Consider the following 17358-nt stretch of genomic DNA (forward strand, 5'->3'; position numbering starts at 1 on the left):
AAAAAAGGAATATAAGACGGTCTAGACGGAAGGAAACCAAAGACCAAGTGGAACTTGCCATTCTTACCTGACATCTTTTGTCATAAAAGACATTGTTGGGACAACTGATGAACTTGAGTTGACTCTGAGCATTCAAGCAATATTAACTACCTGACTTTTTGATTCTCATGCTGTGCTCGGGTAGGATAAAGTGGCTTCCTTGGTGGCTCAGCTGGTAAAAGAATTCTCCTGCATTGCGGGAGACCTGGGTTCGATCCCTGGGTTGGGAAGATCCCCTGGAGAAGGGAAAGGCTACCCACTCCAGTAGTCTGGCCTGGAGAATTCTACAGTTCATGGGGTCCCAAAGAGTTGGACACGACTGAGCGACTTTTTCAATTTCACTGTCTGGGAGAAAGTGCTTGCTTGTTGGTGGGATGTCAGGTGGGGGAAACTGACTCCAGGTGACTGGGGAAAATGCGTGTTACTCAAGAGCCAATATTTAAGATTCTCTTAGAAGTTGCTATTGCTTAAAAAGGTCCATCTCGGCATATCCCTGGTAGTCCAGTGGTTAAGAATCTGCCTTCCAATGCAAGGGACTCGGGTTTGAGCCCTGGTCAGGGAGGTAAGATGCCACATGCAGGGCAACTAAAGCCTGTCTGCCTAAACTAGAAGGTGAGAGGGTAACAGACAGGAAGGCTAGGGTCCCCATGCCAAGGGGACAGACTACAAGTGTGAGATGGTTTTTTCTCTCTCTCTCTCTCTCTCTTAAGCGGCAGGAGGAAACACACTTCAAGTGTCGGACATTTTTTTTCCCTCTTCTCTACACAAAATTTAAAAGGACATTTCTTTTAAAATTCTGGGTTGCCAGGACGACACCTGGTTCCACCTGAACTGAACTTTTCTCAAACCTTGAGCTCACCAATGCGGTTTTTCTTATGGAAGTGCTTTTCTTAAGCTATGTTAATGAACTCTGTATTTACCTTAGACTGCCTTTCTTCAAGTCGGTTCCAACTAAGACTCAGAACCCTTAAGGGCTTAACAAAGCGATAAGTTTGACTCAGGGAAATGTTCTCTTAAGCTATGTTAATGAAACCATGCATTTGCTCAGAAACCTGCCTTTCTTCAAGATTCATGTCAATTGTTTTATGGCCCGGGATGACTGCGTCCGTACCAATGCATCCTGTGGGTGAGGGGCCTGGTGCCAGTCTCTGAGTTTTGAGGCATTTCCTTCCTCTAATTAGCAGCTTGCTAACAGGTACATAGGGCTTCCCTCATAGCTCAGTTGGTAAAGAATCCGCCTGCAATGCAGGAGACCCTGGTTCAATTCCTGGGTCAGGAAGATCCGCTGGAGAAGGGATAGACTACCCACTCCAGTGTTCTTGGGCTTCCCTGGTGGCTCAGCTGCTAAAGAATCCACCTGCAATGCGGGAGACCTGGGTTTGATCCCTGGGTCGGGAAGATCCCCTGGAAAGGGAAAGGCTGCCCACTCCAATATTCTGGCCTGGAGAATTCCATAGACTGTATAGTCTATGGGGTCACAAAGAGTCGGACACGACTGAGCGACTTTCACTAATAGATATATAACTTCTTGCTAAAAACTAGCAAGGGGGCACTCTTTCTGTCTCCTTCTGAAGCTTTCTCTCTCTTCTATATTCTACTAAAACTTTATTACACAGAAAGCTCTGAGCTTTCTCAAGCCTCGTCTCTGGCCCTGGACTGAATTCCTCTCTGTCAGGCGCAGGCTGGAAAAGGATTTCCAGACATAAGACAGAATGAGAGGGAAATCAAGTTTATTAGAGTGGGAGACGCTGTTGGAACAGTGGGCCAGCTGAAGGGAGAACTGACATTGAATGGGGGTCCTTCGTCCACTTTTATACCCAGGGTACAAGGGGTGGGACAGGGGTCTCGTGGGTCATTAGCTGATCGGATGAGGCATGTATACTGGGTGGAGGGAAGAGTAGGGCAAATACCTTCTCCCTGTGGGCTAGGAGGGGAGACGGGTTATACCGTTCTGTTAATAGTTACAACATGCGGTGGAGGGAAGGATGACAGGGTCTGGTTTTTCCCCTTCCTGCATTCCAAGACCCTCCTTGGTTTTATCTGCTCTTCCGTACTTGGTTCACCACACTCTCCTCTGGAGGCCAAGAATTTCCGCGTCGTTCACGGCTCCTAGCAACTGCCTTTGAAAGGCCTGGGGCCACAAAGCACAGAGCCCACACTCTCTGGGACTCACACAGCCACAACCACAAGCCCACGTGCTCTGCAGCTGACGTGTTACAACTGGCGACAAGGCCACACACTGCAACAGAGAGCCCACGGGCCTCCACTAAGACCCCACCCAGCCATAAGTGCATAAATATACATTTTTTTATTTAAAAAAAAAAAGATAAAAATTTTAAAAATAATTTTAAAAAAATCCAGCTAATAATCAGGGAAATAGAAATTGAAGCAAAAATAGAAATGGAAGCAAAAAAGAAACAGCATGTCTTTGAATACTGATTAGAAGAAAATCAGTAAGTCGGAGGAAAACGGATATAGATAAAAACGAGCAGCGACGGGACTTGGTGTTCAGTTCTGTGCGTGAGGAAGAGGTACCCTGTATCGGACAGGAGGTTTGCGGTCTCTGCTTAAGTTGAAGCAGTGGTGTGCAGCCTGGGATGACCCAGAATCCCGCCTGCGCACAGGGCGCCCTTGGATTCACACGCAATGCACAGGAAACATGACTGACGAAGGTCGTCCCGACACCGCTCGTAAGGACTGAAGACGCGGGATGACCGAAATGTCTGTGGACAAGAACCACGGATAAAGAAATTGTGACAGGTTGAAACAATAGTTGCAATGTGTGAGCCTGACCCAGATTTATAGCAGGGATCTATCTTGAAGATAAATGGTCAACTGAGAAAAATGAATGAAACGACATCCACTGAGTGATGACAATTTGCAGATGTTAACAGGCACACAAAAATATTCGATTGTGTATAACTGTGTGTGTGCTTTTGTATATGTATGAATATGTATTTAGTGCAGGCCTACTTCAGTAAAACTGTTACCCTTGGGAAACGGGAGGGATACAGAATAAAAGGAGAGGAGCTTTAGATTGAAAATTTAATATTTCTGACTGCTTTTAAAATGCTAGAACAAATACGCTAATTGCCAGGAGTTAAATTAAGGCATGAGACATGAGGCTGTCCTTCTTAATGCTGTTCATATTTTTGTTTTTCCAGTGTTGAAAAATACTGTAAAAGTAACTAGAGTTTTTTCTTAACGGAAAAATCATTTTGACAAAATAAAGCAAATGTAGGATTCCCAGGGATCCAAAGATTCTTCAAAACACACATATTAAACAATATGATACACCATATTAACAAAGCAAAGGATAAAAACCATATGATAATTTCAATAGATAACAGAAAAGGCTTTCAACAAAATTCAGCACTCATTTATGATAAAAAAAAAACAAACCTCTTCAAAAAATGGGCATAGAAGGAACCTACCTTAACATAATAAGGGCCATATACAAGAAACCCACATCCATGGTGGTTCAGACAGTAAAGCGTCTGCCTGCAATGCAGGATCCCTGGGTAGGAAAGATCCCCTGGAGAAGGAAATGGCAACCCACTCCAGTATTCTTGCCTGGAGAATCCCAAGGACCAAGGAGCCCGGTAACTGAGTCCCTTTGCTGTCTGCCTGAAATTATCACATTTTTAATCGGCTACAGTCCATGGGGTCACAAAGAGTCAGACACGACTAAGTGACTAACACACACACACACACACACACACACACACCAAACCCACAGCAGTTTTTTCAATGTGGAAAGCATTCCCTCTAAAATCAGGAACAAGACAAGGATGCCTATGTTGAAAACAGACTTCTGAACAAGAGTAGAGGAGGAGAGGGACAGGGTGAGACAAATGGAGAGAGTCGCACGGATGCATATGCACTAACATATGTAAATAGAGAGTCAATGGGAACTCACTATATGATTCAGGAACTCAAACAGGGGCTCTGTAATAACCTAGAGGGTGGGAGTGGGCGGGAAGTGGAAGGGAGACTCAAGACGGAGGGGACGTGCGTACACCTGTGGTTAATTCATGCTGGTGTATGACTGAAATAAACCAGTATTGTAAACCAAGCAGTCAGTTAAAAAATAAATATATTTTTTTAAAAGGTAGGGTTGTGCCATTAAAGGAGAGATGTATGCAATAGAGAAATGGATAAAGAAGACATGTTACATATATATACAATGGAATGTTACTCAACCACCAAAAAGAATGAAACAAGGCCATTTACAGCAACATGGATGCACGTAAAGACTATCATAATGAGTGATGTCAGTCAGACAGAGGAGGAGAAGTATCATGTGGCATCCCTTACATGTGGGATCTAAAAAGAAATGATACAAACAAAACAGAGACAGGCTCACAGACTTAGAGAAAAAACTTTTGGTTGCCAAGGGGGAAGAATGGGGTGAAGGAATAGTTACGGAGTTGGGAGTCGACATGGACACACTGCTGTATTTAAAATAGGTAATCAACAAGGACCTGCTGTTCAGCACAGGGAATTCTGCTCAATCCTCTGTAATAACGTTATGGTCACCGGGGGGAAGGATGGGGGAAGGGATAGTCAGGGAGTCTGGGATGGACATGGACACACTGCTGTATTTAACACGGAGAACCAGCAAGGACCTGCTGGACAGCACAGGGAACTCTGCTCAGTGTCATGTGGCAGCCTGGATGGGAGGGGAGTTCACGGGAGAATGGATACATGTCCATGTATGGCTGAGTCCCTTTGCTGTCCGCCTGAAATTACCACAGCATTTTTAATTGGCTATACCCCATTACAAAATAAAAAGTTACAAAGGAAAGATGTATGGATATGAATGCCCATCAAATACAGCACTCAAAATATTTCTGAGCACCCTTATGACACAATAAAAAAAGTGTATAATTATTACTCATGATTTTGCATTATCTGTGCCAAAACCTTATCAAGATAGACCAAAAGGAAAAACATCTGTGAAGATCCATCACAATAGCACCACCCCACCAGCAGACACAACCAAACTCCTGCACTGTGGCATCTCTAACAAGGTCTATACAACGGCACTTGCATAGGGAGGGGTGATCAAACCAGTCCATCCTAAAGGAAATCAGCCTTGGAATATTCATGGGAAGGAAGCTGAAGCTCCAATACTTTGGCCACCTGATGCGAAGAGCTGACTCACTGGAAAAGACTCTGATGCTGGGAAAGATTGAAGGTGGGAGGAGAAGGGGGCGACAGAAGATGACATGGTTGGATGGCATCACTGACTCAATGGACATGAGTTTGAGTAAGCTCCGGGAGATGGTGAAGGACAGGGAAGCCTGGCGTGCTGCAGGCCATGGGGTGCAAAGAGTCGGACAGGACTGAGCGACTGACCAACAATGGTTGGGCGGGTGTTGTGCATAACAGAAGTGTGAAAAATCAGCAGCACAATGATAAGAATACAATAATTTCCCAGGGCAGGAGCATAAAACACCTTGAGGAAAGGGAGCCGTGTTCTGAACCCTAGGAAAGCACCCAGGGAAGCACCGGTGATGGGTCATCTGAAGCCATCGATGTTTTTCTATAGCACAACATTCTATCTGTTTTGGTAACGTGATTCTATGAGCATTTTTCAAACCTTGTTTATTTGCTCATCTACTATCTTCTATATAAAAAAGGCTGAGCACCAGAGAATTGATGCTTTCAAAATGTGGTGCTGCAGAAGACTCTTGAGAGTCCCTCGGACTGCAAGATCAAACCAGTCCATCCTAAAGGAAATCAGTCCTGAATGTTCATTGGAAGGACTGACGCTGAAGCTCCTTTGGCCACCTGATGTGAAGAGCCAATGCACTGGAAAAGACGTTGGTGCTGGGAAGGATTGAAGGCAGGAGGAGAAGGGGGAGACAGAAGATAAGATGGTTGGATGGCATCATTGACTCAATGGACATGAGTTTGAGCAAACTTAGGGAGATGGTGAAGGACAGGGAGGCCTGGTGTGTTCCCATTCAAAGGTTCACAAAGAGTTAGATACCACTGAGAGACTGAACAGCAATACTATTTTCTATTGGGCTTCCCTAGTGGCTCAGGGGTAAAAAATCTGCCTGCCAATGCAAGAGACATGCCTTCTATCCCTGGGTTGGGGAAAATCCCCTGAAGGAGGAGATGGCAACCCACTCCAGTATCCTTTCCTGGGCAATCCCATGGACAGAGGAGCCGGTGGGCTACAGTCCATGGGGTCACAAGAGTCAGACATGACTAGGAGACAAACAACAAGCATCGCTATTATCTTACTCAGTAAAACATTCCATGGAAGTAGGGACCTACTCTGTTCACTTTCACAGGTTGACTATGTATCAGATGCTGGCACAAACTAAATTCTAAATCAGTACTGATGGCACAGAGCCAAGAGCAACAGATGAAATATCTTCTATGCGGTCCTTCTAATGAATATAAACATCTTGCAAATCGCTGGCACTCTGAAATGTACATTAAAACCACCCTGGCGCCCGTTTCAATCTTCCTGGTCATAGCCAGTGCTTAAATGACACTGCTAAAGTAATATGGATGTCAAGGAATGAATTACTGCCTCTGAGCAAATGGGATAGATCAGTGTAAAACTTGACTTACAGAAAGATCTTTAAGCAAAGCGTGTCACCATACCGCATATCGGGTTGATTCTAACTCCATATGCATTCATTTTTAATAGCGAGTTGATTATAGGCTACTGACGAGGAGAGCACAGGCACTGTAAGACATAACAAATACGTTGCTTATTGTTCTGCATTAGATAAGAAATGACAATGAAATCAACTGTACTTCTTAATGCAAAAAATTGTATGAGCTTGGAATACTAGATGGGTCAAGACAAAAATCTCTGGCACTGGCAGAAAAGCAGAAATATAGATCCATGGAACAGGATACAAAGGTTCTATCCTGTTCTATCCCAGAGCAGAACCCATGTACCTATGGTAGCCTAATCTATGACAAAGGAGGCAAGAATATACGTTGGAGAGAAGACAGTCTCCTCTATCAAGGGGTGCTGAGGAAAGCGGACAGCTACGTGTAAAAGGATGAAATCAGAACACTCCTGAACACCACACACAAAAATAAACTCAACATGGGTAAAAGACCCAAATGCAAGACCAGACACTGAACACAGGCAGAACAGTCTTGACATAAATCACAGCAAGATCCTTTTCGGCACATCTCCTACAGTAATGAAAGTAAGAGCAAAAATAAACAAATGGGACTTAATGGAACTTAAAAGCTTTTCACAGCAAAGGAAACCATAAACAAAAGGAAACGACAACACTCCGGATGGGAGAAAAATGTATTTGCAAACAAAGCAACTGACAAGGGATTATTCGTCAAAATATACAAACAGCTCATGCAGCTCAGTATCAGAAAAAAACAAACAATAAATGAGTGGAAGATGTAAACAGACATACAGATGGCCAGCAGGCACATGAAAAGATGCTCAACATGACTCATTATAAGAGAAATGAAAAGTCAAAGCCACAATGAGGAATTATGTCTCACCAGTCAGAATGGCCATCATCAAAAAAACGTACAAATAATAAATGCTGCAGAGGGTGTGGAAAAAAGGGAACCCTCTGGCACTGTTGGTGAGGATGTAAGTTGGTGCAGTCACTACAGAGAACAGTAAGGAGTTCCTCAACAAACTAAAAATAGAACTACCATATGAGCCAGCAGTCTCACTCCTGGGCAAATATGCTGCTGCAGTTCAGATGCTCAGTCGTGTCCGACTCTGTGACCCCACGGGCTGCAGCACGCCGGGCCTCCCTGTCCATCACCAACTCCTGGAGTTTACTCAGGCTCATGTCCATTGAGTCAGTGATGCCATCCAACCATCTCATCCTCTGTCGTCCCCTTCTCCTCCTGCCTTCAGTCTTTCCCAGCATCAGGGTCTTTTCCAGTGAGTCAGCTCTTTGCATCAGTTGGCCAAAGGACTGGAGTTTCAGCTTCAGCATCAGTGCTTCCAGTGAATATTCAGGGTTCCTTTCCTTTAGGCTTGATTGGTTTGATCTCCTTAGAGTCCAAGGGACTCTCAAGAGTCTTCTCCAACAATACGATTCAAAAGCATCAATTCTTTGGCGCTCAGCCTTCTATGGTCCAACTCTCACATCCATTGGTGACTACTGGAAGAACCATAGCTTTGGCTAGACGGACCTTTGTTGGCAAAGTAACACCTCTGCTTTTTAATATGCTGTCCAGGTTTGTCATAGCTTCTCTTCCAAGGAGCAAGCATCTATACCCTGAAAAAACCATAATTCAGGAAGGCACATGTACCCCAACGATCACTGCAGCGATATTTACAATCACCAGGACAAGTAAGCGACAGAAATGCCTACTGATAGGTGAATGCATGAAAAAGACATGGTCCCTATATACAATGGACTATGTCTCAGCCACAAAAAGGAATGAAATTGAGTCACCTGTAGAGATGTGAATGGACCTAGAGTCTTTCATACAGAGTGAAGTAAGTCATAAAGAGAACAACAAATTCCATATATTCATGCGTATATATAGAATATAGGAAAAAATGGTACAGATGAACCTGTCTGCAGGGCAGAAGTAGAGACACAGAGGTAGAGAATGGTCGCGTGGGCACAGAGGAGGAAGGCAGAGGGTGGGGCGGATTGAGAGAGGAGCAGTGACATATACACACGACCACGTGTAAATCAACAGCTAGTGGGAAGCGCCACGTAGCACAGAGACCTCAGCCGGGCACTCTGAGATGACCTCGAGGGGTGGGATGGGGGTGGGAGGGAGGCTCTAGAGGGAAGTGGTCCGTGTACACATATATCTGATTCACATTGTTGAACGACAGAAACTAGCTCAACTCTGTAAAACAATTCTACTCTAGCAAAAAATTAAAGAGGGAGAGACAGTAGCTCACTGATTATATAATCGCTCCTCAAAGGTGACCAGGACCTACAGTATCAGCTGTTTATATCTTTAAAGCTAAAGTCAGTATTTGAAAATCCACAGTGCAACAGAAAATTAAAAGTTGCTTTTTGAGTTATGTAATTAATCGATTAAAGCCTTCATCGTGGGATTACTATCATTGCTGCAGATTTTTAACAGATGAAACCAAACTATGGAATATTACTTATAGCTTTGTCACAGCAGGGGAGTAAAATCAATATATTAATAGAAAATTACTGTGGTATTGGAGTAGGAATGAGTTGTGTGTGATGTTCTGTAGTCCTAAGGCTTGATTTGGAGAAGGCAATGACATACCACTCTGGTACTTCTTGCCTGAAAAATGCCATGGACAGAGGAGCCTGGTCAGTTATAGTCCGTGGGGGTCACGAAGAGAGAGGCAAGACTGAGTGAGCGTGTGCAAGGTTAAATAAAATATCTTTACCAACTTATGCTGAGAGGAGAAATAAGCATTTTAAATACAGTATTAATTATGTGTTCTGCCATGCCATATGTGAAGGGTGATTATTTTTTTAAAAGGCACTTTAAACACACATTGCGAACTTCAGGGACTCTGTTGTAATATCAGGTTAGAATAACGTTTTCAAACTCTAGCTCCTGACTCATTAGCAGCTGTGAAATCACTTAACTGTCATGACAATGTTTTTTTTTTTCTTTAAATAAAATGCAATAAAAATATCAGAAAGAATTACATATAGTGAGAGTACTGTTTTATGAAATTTTTACATTTTTTAAATTTATATATAAAAGTGTACATAAAATACATACATATAGGTATTGGTGGAGAAGGAAATGGCAACCCACTCCAGTATTCTTGCCTGGAGAATCTCATGGACAGACGAGCCCTGTGGGGGCGGGTAGTGGTCCATGAAGTCAGAAGGAGTCGGACACGACTGAAGCGGCTTAGCATAGGTATTGGGTCACCAAATAAGGAAGCTTATTCAGGGAGCTTTGGCAATTTCTGAGGAGAATGGTGCAGAGCTGGTCATATAAAAGCTGGTTCGCCAAATAAGGAAGGTGACATTCAGGTAACTTTGGAAATCCCTGAAGAGAATGGTGTAGAGCTCTTTACAGTGGGCAAATAATCTTAACTCCGCTGGGAAACCAGTTGTCAGGTTGTAAAACCATAGAATCCATTCAACTGCATTCATGCATTCAGTTCGCCACGTGCTAGGCAGGGATTTGCACAGCTGCTAAGCTAACAACTTGATCGTGCAACGTGAGGAATGATCACAGAGAAGCTCGTACACTTTGCTTCAGCTTCAGGGTGTTCAAATCATCAAATTCAAACGCTGTTCCTCCCTTTTAGGCTGCACAAAAAATGGCGATGAAGCACCAAATGCTTCCTTCTGAGACCAATGGCAAGTCTCCGTCTCTGTAACTGACAACCTAATTGAGATCCTTTTGCGTCTGCCCACCTTGTGATACGGCTTCCCTGGTGGCTCAGACGGTGAAGCAGCTGCCTGCAATCCAGGAAACCTGGGGTTCAACCACTGGGTTGGGAAGGTCCCCTGAGAAGGGCATGGTTGCCCACTCCAGTATTCTCACCTGGAGATTTCACGGACAGAGGAGCCTGGCGGGCGACAGTCCGTGGGGGTCACAAAGACACTTTCACAACCTTCTGATGCTTTAGAAAGACGTACCCTATGGTAAAACAGGTGCCTTGGTGCTTCTCTTCAAGGGGATTTTTAAACACACGACATTAAGAAGAAGATAATCTGTAAGGTGTCTGCTTTTCCCTAGTGACTGAACCGATGTATTTTAACTGCCAACTACACTTGAGTAGCCAAGATGAATAGCAGACACTGGCTTTGGCTACTCTTAACGTTACAGCAATTAGGCCTCCGTCCTTTCACTGCTGGGGCCTGGGTTCAATTCCTGGTCAGAGAACTAAGATCCCACAAGACAAGCTATGCGGCCAAGTCAGTCACAGAGAAAGAGAGATTCAAAGGGCTTGACGTGGCAGCCCCTGCAGTCGGCAGGCCTGAAGGATCGTGGTTCTGAGAGGCATTGAGGCTTGACTGTCCTGCATCAACTCGACATCCCAGAGCACTGCTGGTGCCTTGGACTGCAGGACACCTGCCCTGTGGCTGCGGCTGCTTCTCAGCTAAGACTGACTCCACTCATTCACTCTTCATCACGGCCACTCTGCTTCCGCTCGTACCACACGGGATCAGAGCCTGCTGTCCACCAGGATGACCTACATCTTCAGTCCTGCCTGATCTCAACTCTTGCTTCTGCCATAGGACGTCACGGTAGCCTTCCACTAACTAGACCACAGGTGACCATAGCAGAGGGGATGACCAAGGGAATTACCTGGGTTTCGTGTACACACCTCCCTAACCCTAACCCTCCCCTCACTGCACATCAGTGAATCTAACTCCCTTTGAGCTGCAGACTGCATGTTTCCTTCGGTTCAGTTCAGTCGCTCAGTCGTGTCCAACTCTTTGCAACCCCGTGGACTGCAGCACGCCAGGCTATGTCCCCGAAAATGCGTATATTGAACGCCTAACCCCCAATGTGATGATCCCTGTTGGCTCAGCGGCAGAGAATCTGCCTCCCAACGTAGGAAATGCAGGTTCGATCCCTGGGTTAGGAAGATCCCCTGGAGAAGGAAATGGCAACCCATTCCAGTATTCTTGCCTGGAGAATCCCATGGACAGAGGAACCTGGTGGGCTACAGTCCATGGGCTTGCAAGAAGCAGGACAGAGCACTCAAACATGCAAAATGTGATGGTAACAGAAAGGGGGGGTTTTGGGGAGGTGGTTACATGGTGGGGGTTGAGCCCTCATAAACGGGATTAGTGTCCTTACAAAAGGACCCCAGAAACCTTCTTCACCCCTTCCACCAAGTGAAGACACTGAATCAGAGAGTATCTTGATGCTTGTTTGTTCATTAAGAGACGTTTTTAAAATGTAGACCATTTTTAAACTCTTTACCGAACTTCTTACAATATTGCCGCTGTTTTACATTTTGGTTTTTTTGGCCCCAAGGCATGTGGGATCTTAAGTTCCCTGACCAGGGATGGAACCCGCAGCCCCGTACACTGGAAGGGGAGGTCTTAACCACTAGAGTCCCAGGGAAGTCTCTAGTGCCTTCATCTTGGACTTCCTAGTATCTAGCACAGGGAGAAAGGTGAATTCTCTAGGGCCTTAATCTTGGACTTGCTAGCATCCACAACAGGGAGAAAGGTTTGTGGACTTGTATGGACTGAGATGCCTCTCTAGGGAAGATGACATCACCCATCTCCTACCATCGATTCTGGGCATCCTGTGCTAAGAGCCATGAGAAGTGGCTGTGAAATGGATCCCTTCCTTTGTCCGTTCTTTTGAAAAACTAACTTATTTCAAGATCAAGTTGGATGTGTTATTCCAAGTTGTGCAGGACTTCACAGTCGAAAGGTTTTCCATAGCAAGGAAAAGACTGAGTCATATTCTTGCCCCTTTTGAAGTCAATCAAGAGCAAGGGAAATTAAAAAAAAAAAAAAACAAAAACGATCAGCAGAGGAATTATCCCAAGGGGACATATCTGGGGATACACAGATATATGGATCAGCATGCAGCTGGCAAAGCTTTGAGTTGAGTCAGCAAAAGCAAAATGAAGTACATGGTGAGTGATTTCATGGTGAATTCAGCCCACTTAAACTGTCTGTCTGTAAATATTAATAATTTAGTAGTAATAAAAACCACTTTCCGTAGAATTATAAAATGACAATGAAATAATAATTACTACTACTCTTATATAATTTCCAGTAGTCACGTACGGATGTGAGAGTTGGACCAAAAAGAAGTTTGAGCGCCAAAGAATTGATGCTTTCGAATTGTGGTGTTGGAGAAGACTCTTAAAGAGTCCCTTGGACTGCAAGGAGATCTAACCAGTCCATCCTAAAGGAGATCAGTCCTGAATATTCATTGGAAGGACTGATGCTGAAGCTCCAGTACTTTGGCCACCAGATTTGAAGAACTGACTTAGAGAAGACCCTGATGCCAGGAAAGACTGAACGTAAGGGAAGGGGGCGACAGAAGATGAGATGGTTGGATGGCATCATTAACACAATGAACATGAGCAAACTCCAGGAGATGGTAAAGGGCAGGGAAGCCTGGTGTGCTGCAGTCCATGGGGTTGCAAAGAGTCGGACACGACCTAGCGACTGAACAACAACAAAAAAATCATCATTAACAAAACTTATCCACTTTTCCTAATCCGCAGTTAATTGCTTTTCTTCCTGCTTCAAGTTATGTAGACCATCACTTCAAAAAATTTTGTGGCAGTGCAGACATAACTTAGGCAAGAAAAACACTAAACCCTGAATTTCCCTGATAATCAGTGCCTCAACTGTAAATGTAGTGCCCGAGAACCAAAAACATTTCTATGATTAATATTTATATACATATAAGTAATTATGTGTATCTGTTTTAATCAGGAAAAAAACGCAGCATAACTGAAACCTTTTCACACTGTTCCTGGGGTCCTTGCAGCAAGAATACTGGAGTCGGTTGCCATTTCCTCCTCCAGTAGACCACATTGTATCGGAAGTCTTCACCGTGACCCATCCGTCTAGTGTGGCCCTGCATGGCACGGCTTGTAAAGAATCCGCCTCCAGTGCCGAAGACGTGGGTTTGATCCCTGGGTCGGGAAGATCCCCTGGAGGAGGAAATGACAACCCACTCCAGTATTCTTGCCTGAAGAATCCCATGGACAGAGGAGCCGGGTAGGCTACAGTCCACACACTCGCAATGAGTCAAACACAACTGAGTGACTAAGCACTCACGCGTGCACGGCATGGGTCATAGCCTCATTGAGTTACACAAGTCCCTTTTGCGACAAGGTTCCATTGTAACTGCCCAGGTCTCTTTAAAATCCTAATTCAACACCCAGAGCCTCATGGTTCTTTCTTTCCCAGCTTCACATATGCACACATGATGCCCAGTATTAGGAAACCTAAGAGTTTTTTTTCGTTTGTTTTAATATATGGCTTGCTCCTTCAGCACATTATTTAACTTCTAATCTCTTTTCTCTAATCATCTATGGAAGCAGTAGGTTACCACAGTTACAAAGTAAAGAGTGTTACGGCAAGAAAGACATGACTGATGAAATTTTACATGACAGATTCAAAGACAGTAGGAAACGGCCCCAGCGGGCAACTGGGAACTTATCGAGCTGCCGGTCACAGATAACGACCGTGCCAGCGTATCAGGACCTGGGTCAGAAAGTCTCTCCAGGTTTTCCAAACGCCTCTCCTAGGGGGCGCTTTGAAGGGCTGATGTGAGGAACCTGGCCACACTGGCGTCAGCATCCATTTCTGTTAGCACAGTACCCAAGGACACGCTGTGCCCATCGCACGCCACGCGGCTGTCATGGGTTCCGGTGAGGGGCTGTCATGACACACCTGGCGAACCCTGGGGCTGCAGGTGAACGTGCTGTGTGATGCCCGTGTACCTGCCACGGGGGCTTCCCCTGTAGCTCAGTCCACAAAGCATCTGCCTGCAGCAGAGACCCGGGTTCAATCCCTGGGTTGAGAAGATCCCCTGGAGAACGAAATGGCAACCCACTCCAGTATCCTCGCCTGGAGAATCCCATGGACAGAGGAGCCTGGCGGGCTGCAGTCCACGGGGTTGCAAAGAGTCGGGCACGCCTGAGTGACTAACACTTACTTACTTACTTACTCACCTCCCACACGTGAGAAAGCTGAGGCTCCACGGACCTTTCAAGCATCTTACACGATCCTCCCACTAACAGGTCAAAGGCGTGCCGTGTGGGGACGATACACTTTTTAAAAGTCTAACATGCTGACCTTTCCTCTGTCGATGAGATGGACACAGAAGATGTTGTACATACATACCATGGGATATCCTTCAGCCATGAAAAAAATGAAATGATGCTACTTGCGGCGTGGGTTGACCTGGTGAGTGTCACAGGGAGTGAATTAACTCAGACACAGGAGGAGAAATAGTGTATGACATCCCTTAGGTGTGGCATCTGAAAAGAAATGCTACAAATGAACTTACTGACAAAACAGAGATTCATAGACTTAGAGGATGAACTTACAGTTGCCCAGGCAGGGGGACAGGAGGTGAATGATACAGGGGAGGGGATAGTTAGGGAGTCTGGGATGGACATGGACACGCTGCTGTATTTAACATGGAGAACCAGCAAGGACCTGCTGGACAGCACAGGGAACTCTGCTCAATACTCTCTTGCCAGGAGCCAGCGTGAGGAACTCTGCCCGTGGCAAAGGTCATGAGGAAGGAAGCTCGGCATACGCAAAGGCGGGATCGAGCCTCAGGAGTCCCCCTGGAAATTCTCGAGCATCTACCCCCAAAACCAGAGTCTGCCTACTTTACTGCTTTGTGCTCTCACCTACACCTCTGATTTACGGGGGGCTGTCCCCTACCACCTCTCTCTGAAAAAGAGTTAACTTACAGCTCCAGTTGATAAAGTTCCTGGGTGTGATAAGAGTGTTTTAACCTACAAACTCCTCTGAAGGTTATTCCGGCCACATGTGATTGTTCAGAGCCTCCCAACTGTGAGAGGCATGAGATGTTCTAAACTGTCTAAATACAGATTCCTTTGAGCAGTTAAAAGATTGATTAGAAATTGTATTGGTGAAGGGTTTTTCACTTGTTGGGCCAATGTTTGCTGCTAAGTTTCCATATCCCTTACCTCCTGTGTCCCTGGCAGTGTATTGATTAATATAATTGGTGTATAGGAATGTAAGCAGTAGCTTTAATGTTTGTAACCTTGGACCCTTGAGTTAATTCTTTTCTTGTTATAGCCCACCACACCTTTGCCCTATAGGAATGCAACTTTATCTAATGCTTTCGGAGGGTGCTGCCTGACTTTAGAATGATCACCTTTAGAGAAAAATAAGTTTTCTGAAGAAAGAGTCACAAAATGTTAACAGGCCTCTTGGCCAGAAGATGATGTAATTCACTTAAATTTTTGCATATGATAAGTTTGCAGGAAGAAAGCCTGGCTTACTGCTGACTCTACCCCTTCCCCTATTATCCTCTATGTACAACTTAAGGTATTAAAACTACTTTGGAAAATAAAGTGTGGGCCTTGTTCACCGAAACTTGGTCTCCCCATGTCGTTCTTTCTCTCACCTTCTGGCTGAACTGGGGCGTGGAGGCTCGTCAAGCCTACTAATTTTGCCTGGGCTTCTAAGATCTGACAGGGGAGGCCTTAGTGTCTCCTCTCCTTCGGGAGAACGGGAGGACGCCTGCGGCCTACGTAGGTGACGCAAATTCCTTATTTTGGAATTTTATTAGCTTTCCATGTAAACCAAGTTATTCAGCCTCTTTTCTCTGCTGAATTTCCTCACTGAGCTATTCTTATTTAACCACACTTTATATCTTTAATTCTATCGTATCCTGATTGCCGAATCCGTCTCCCCTTCGAATTCCCTGGATCCACCGGGGCTGGACCCCGGCACTCTCTAATAACCTTATGGCTCCCAGGGGGTAGGGTGGGGGAAGGAATAGTCAGGGAGTTTGGGATGGACATGGACACACTGCTGTGTTTAACATGGAGAACCAACAAGGACCTGCTCTCCAGCACAGGGAACTCTGCTCAGTGTCATGTGGCAGCCTGGATGGGAGGGGAGTTTGGGGGAGAATGGATACATGCATATGCATGTCTGAGTCCCTTTGCTGTCCACCTGAAACCATCATAACGTTGTAAATTTACCTCAAAACAGAATAAAGTTTTTAAAAACTGCAAGCATTACAAAAACTCATAATAAAATTGATAACGACGATAGGCTTTTATAAAAGAATTTAATTAGAAACTTCCCTGAAGAACTGTGTTCTCCATTAACAAGTTGTAAGCGTCCTACTCAAACCAATTTTCTTTAACTAAAAACCTGCTGGTGTCGTCGAAGCCCCGTCGATAGAGCGACTCCATTGTCCTCCTGCTTGGCGGGAAGAGGGCCCGGTTGAGTCTCACCAAGTTTGCCACGGACAGCTGGGACAGAAAGACACACCGTAGGATACGACAGGGCTGGTCTATCAACATTTACTTCTGTAAGCAAAGCCTGCTTGTTATACATGCTATTAGCAATACAAAAAAAATAATAATACTAAGTAGGAAGAAAATCATCTTAAAATGGAACTGCAGGGCTTTCCAGTCAGTATAAACAAAATGATCTTAAAATCTCAACTGTGGGCTTTGCTGATGGCTGGGTGGTAAAGCCCCTGCCTGCCAGTGCAGTGGGTACAGGTTGCATCCCTGGTCCCGGAAGAGCCCACACGTCTCAGAGCAACAAAGCCTGTGCACCACGATTATTAAACCTGTGCTTGAGAGCCTGGGAGCTGCAGCTGCTGAGTTCACGTGTCACCACTAACGAAGCCCGTGCGCCCTAGTGCCCGTACTCGGCAACCAGA

The 17358-nt window shown here is 45.1% G+C and overlaps 1 protein-coding gene across 14 annotated transcripts in view; it reads right to left on the reverse strand.

Moving 5' to 3' along the window:
* PNPLA4 (patatin-like phospholipase domain containing 4) overlaps window positions 1-17358 on the reverse strand; it is a 127464-nt gene that overhangs the window by 62741 nt on the left and 47365 nt on the right. For 10 of the 14 annotated variants that reach the window (XM_010829895.1, XM_010829891.1, XM_010829890.1 and 7 more), the window contains one exon: window positions 16631-16939. The exons of the other annotated variants lie outside the window; for them this stretch is intronic. In XM_010829895.1, coding sequence (XP_010828197.1) covers window positions 16808-16939 — 132 coding nt within the window. In that variant the 3' untranslated portion in view covers window positions 16631-16807. Of the gene's footprint in view, window positions 1-16630; window positions 16940-17358 lie in introns of those variants that run through there. 14 annotated transcript variants of the gene reach the window in all.

This window comes from Bison bison, unplaced genomic scaffold (assembly GCF_000754665.1).
Source record: "Bison bison bison isolate TAMUID 2011002044 unplaced genomic scaffold, Bison_UMD1.0 scf7180017864512, whole genome shotgun sequence".
Classification (NCBI taxonomy): Eukaryota; Metazoa; Chordata; class Mammalia; order Artiodactyla; family Bovidae; genus Bison; species Bison bison.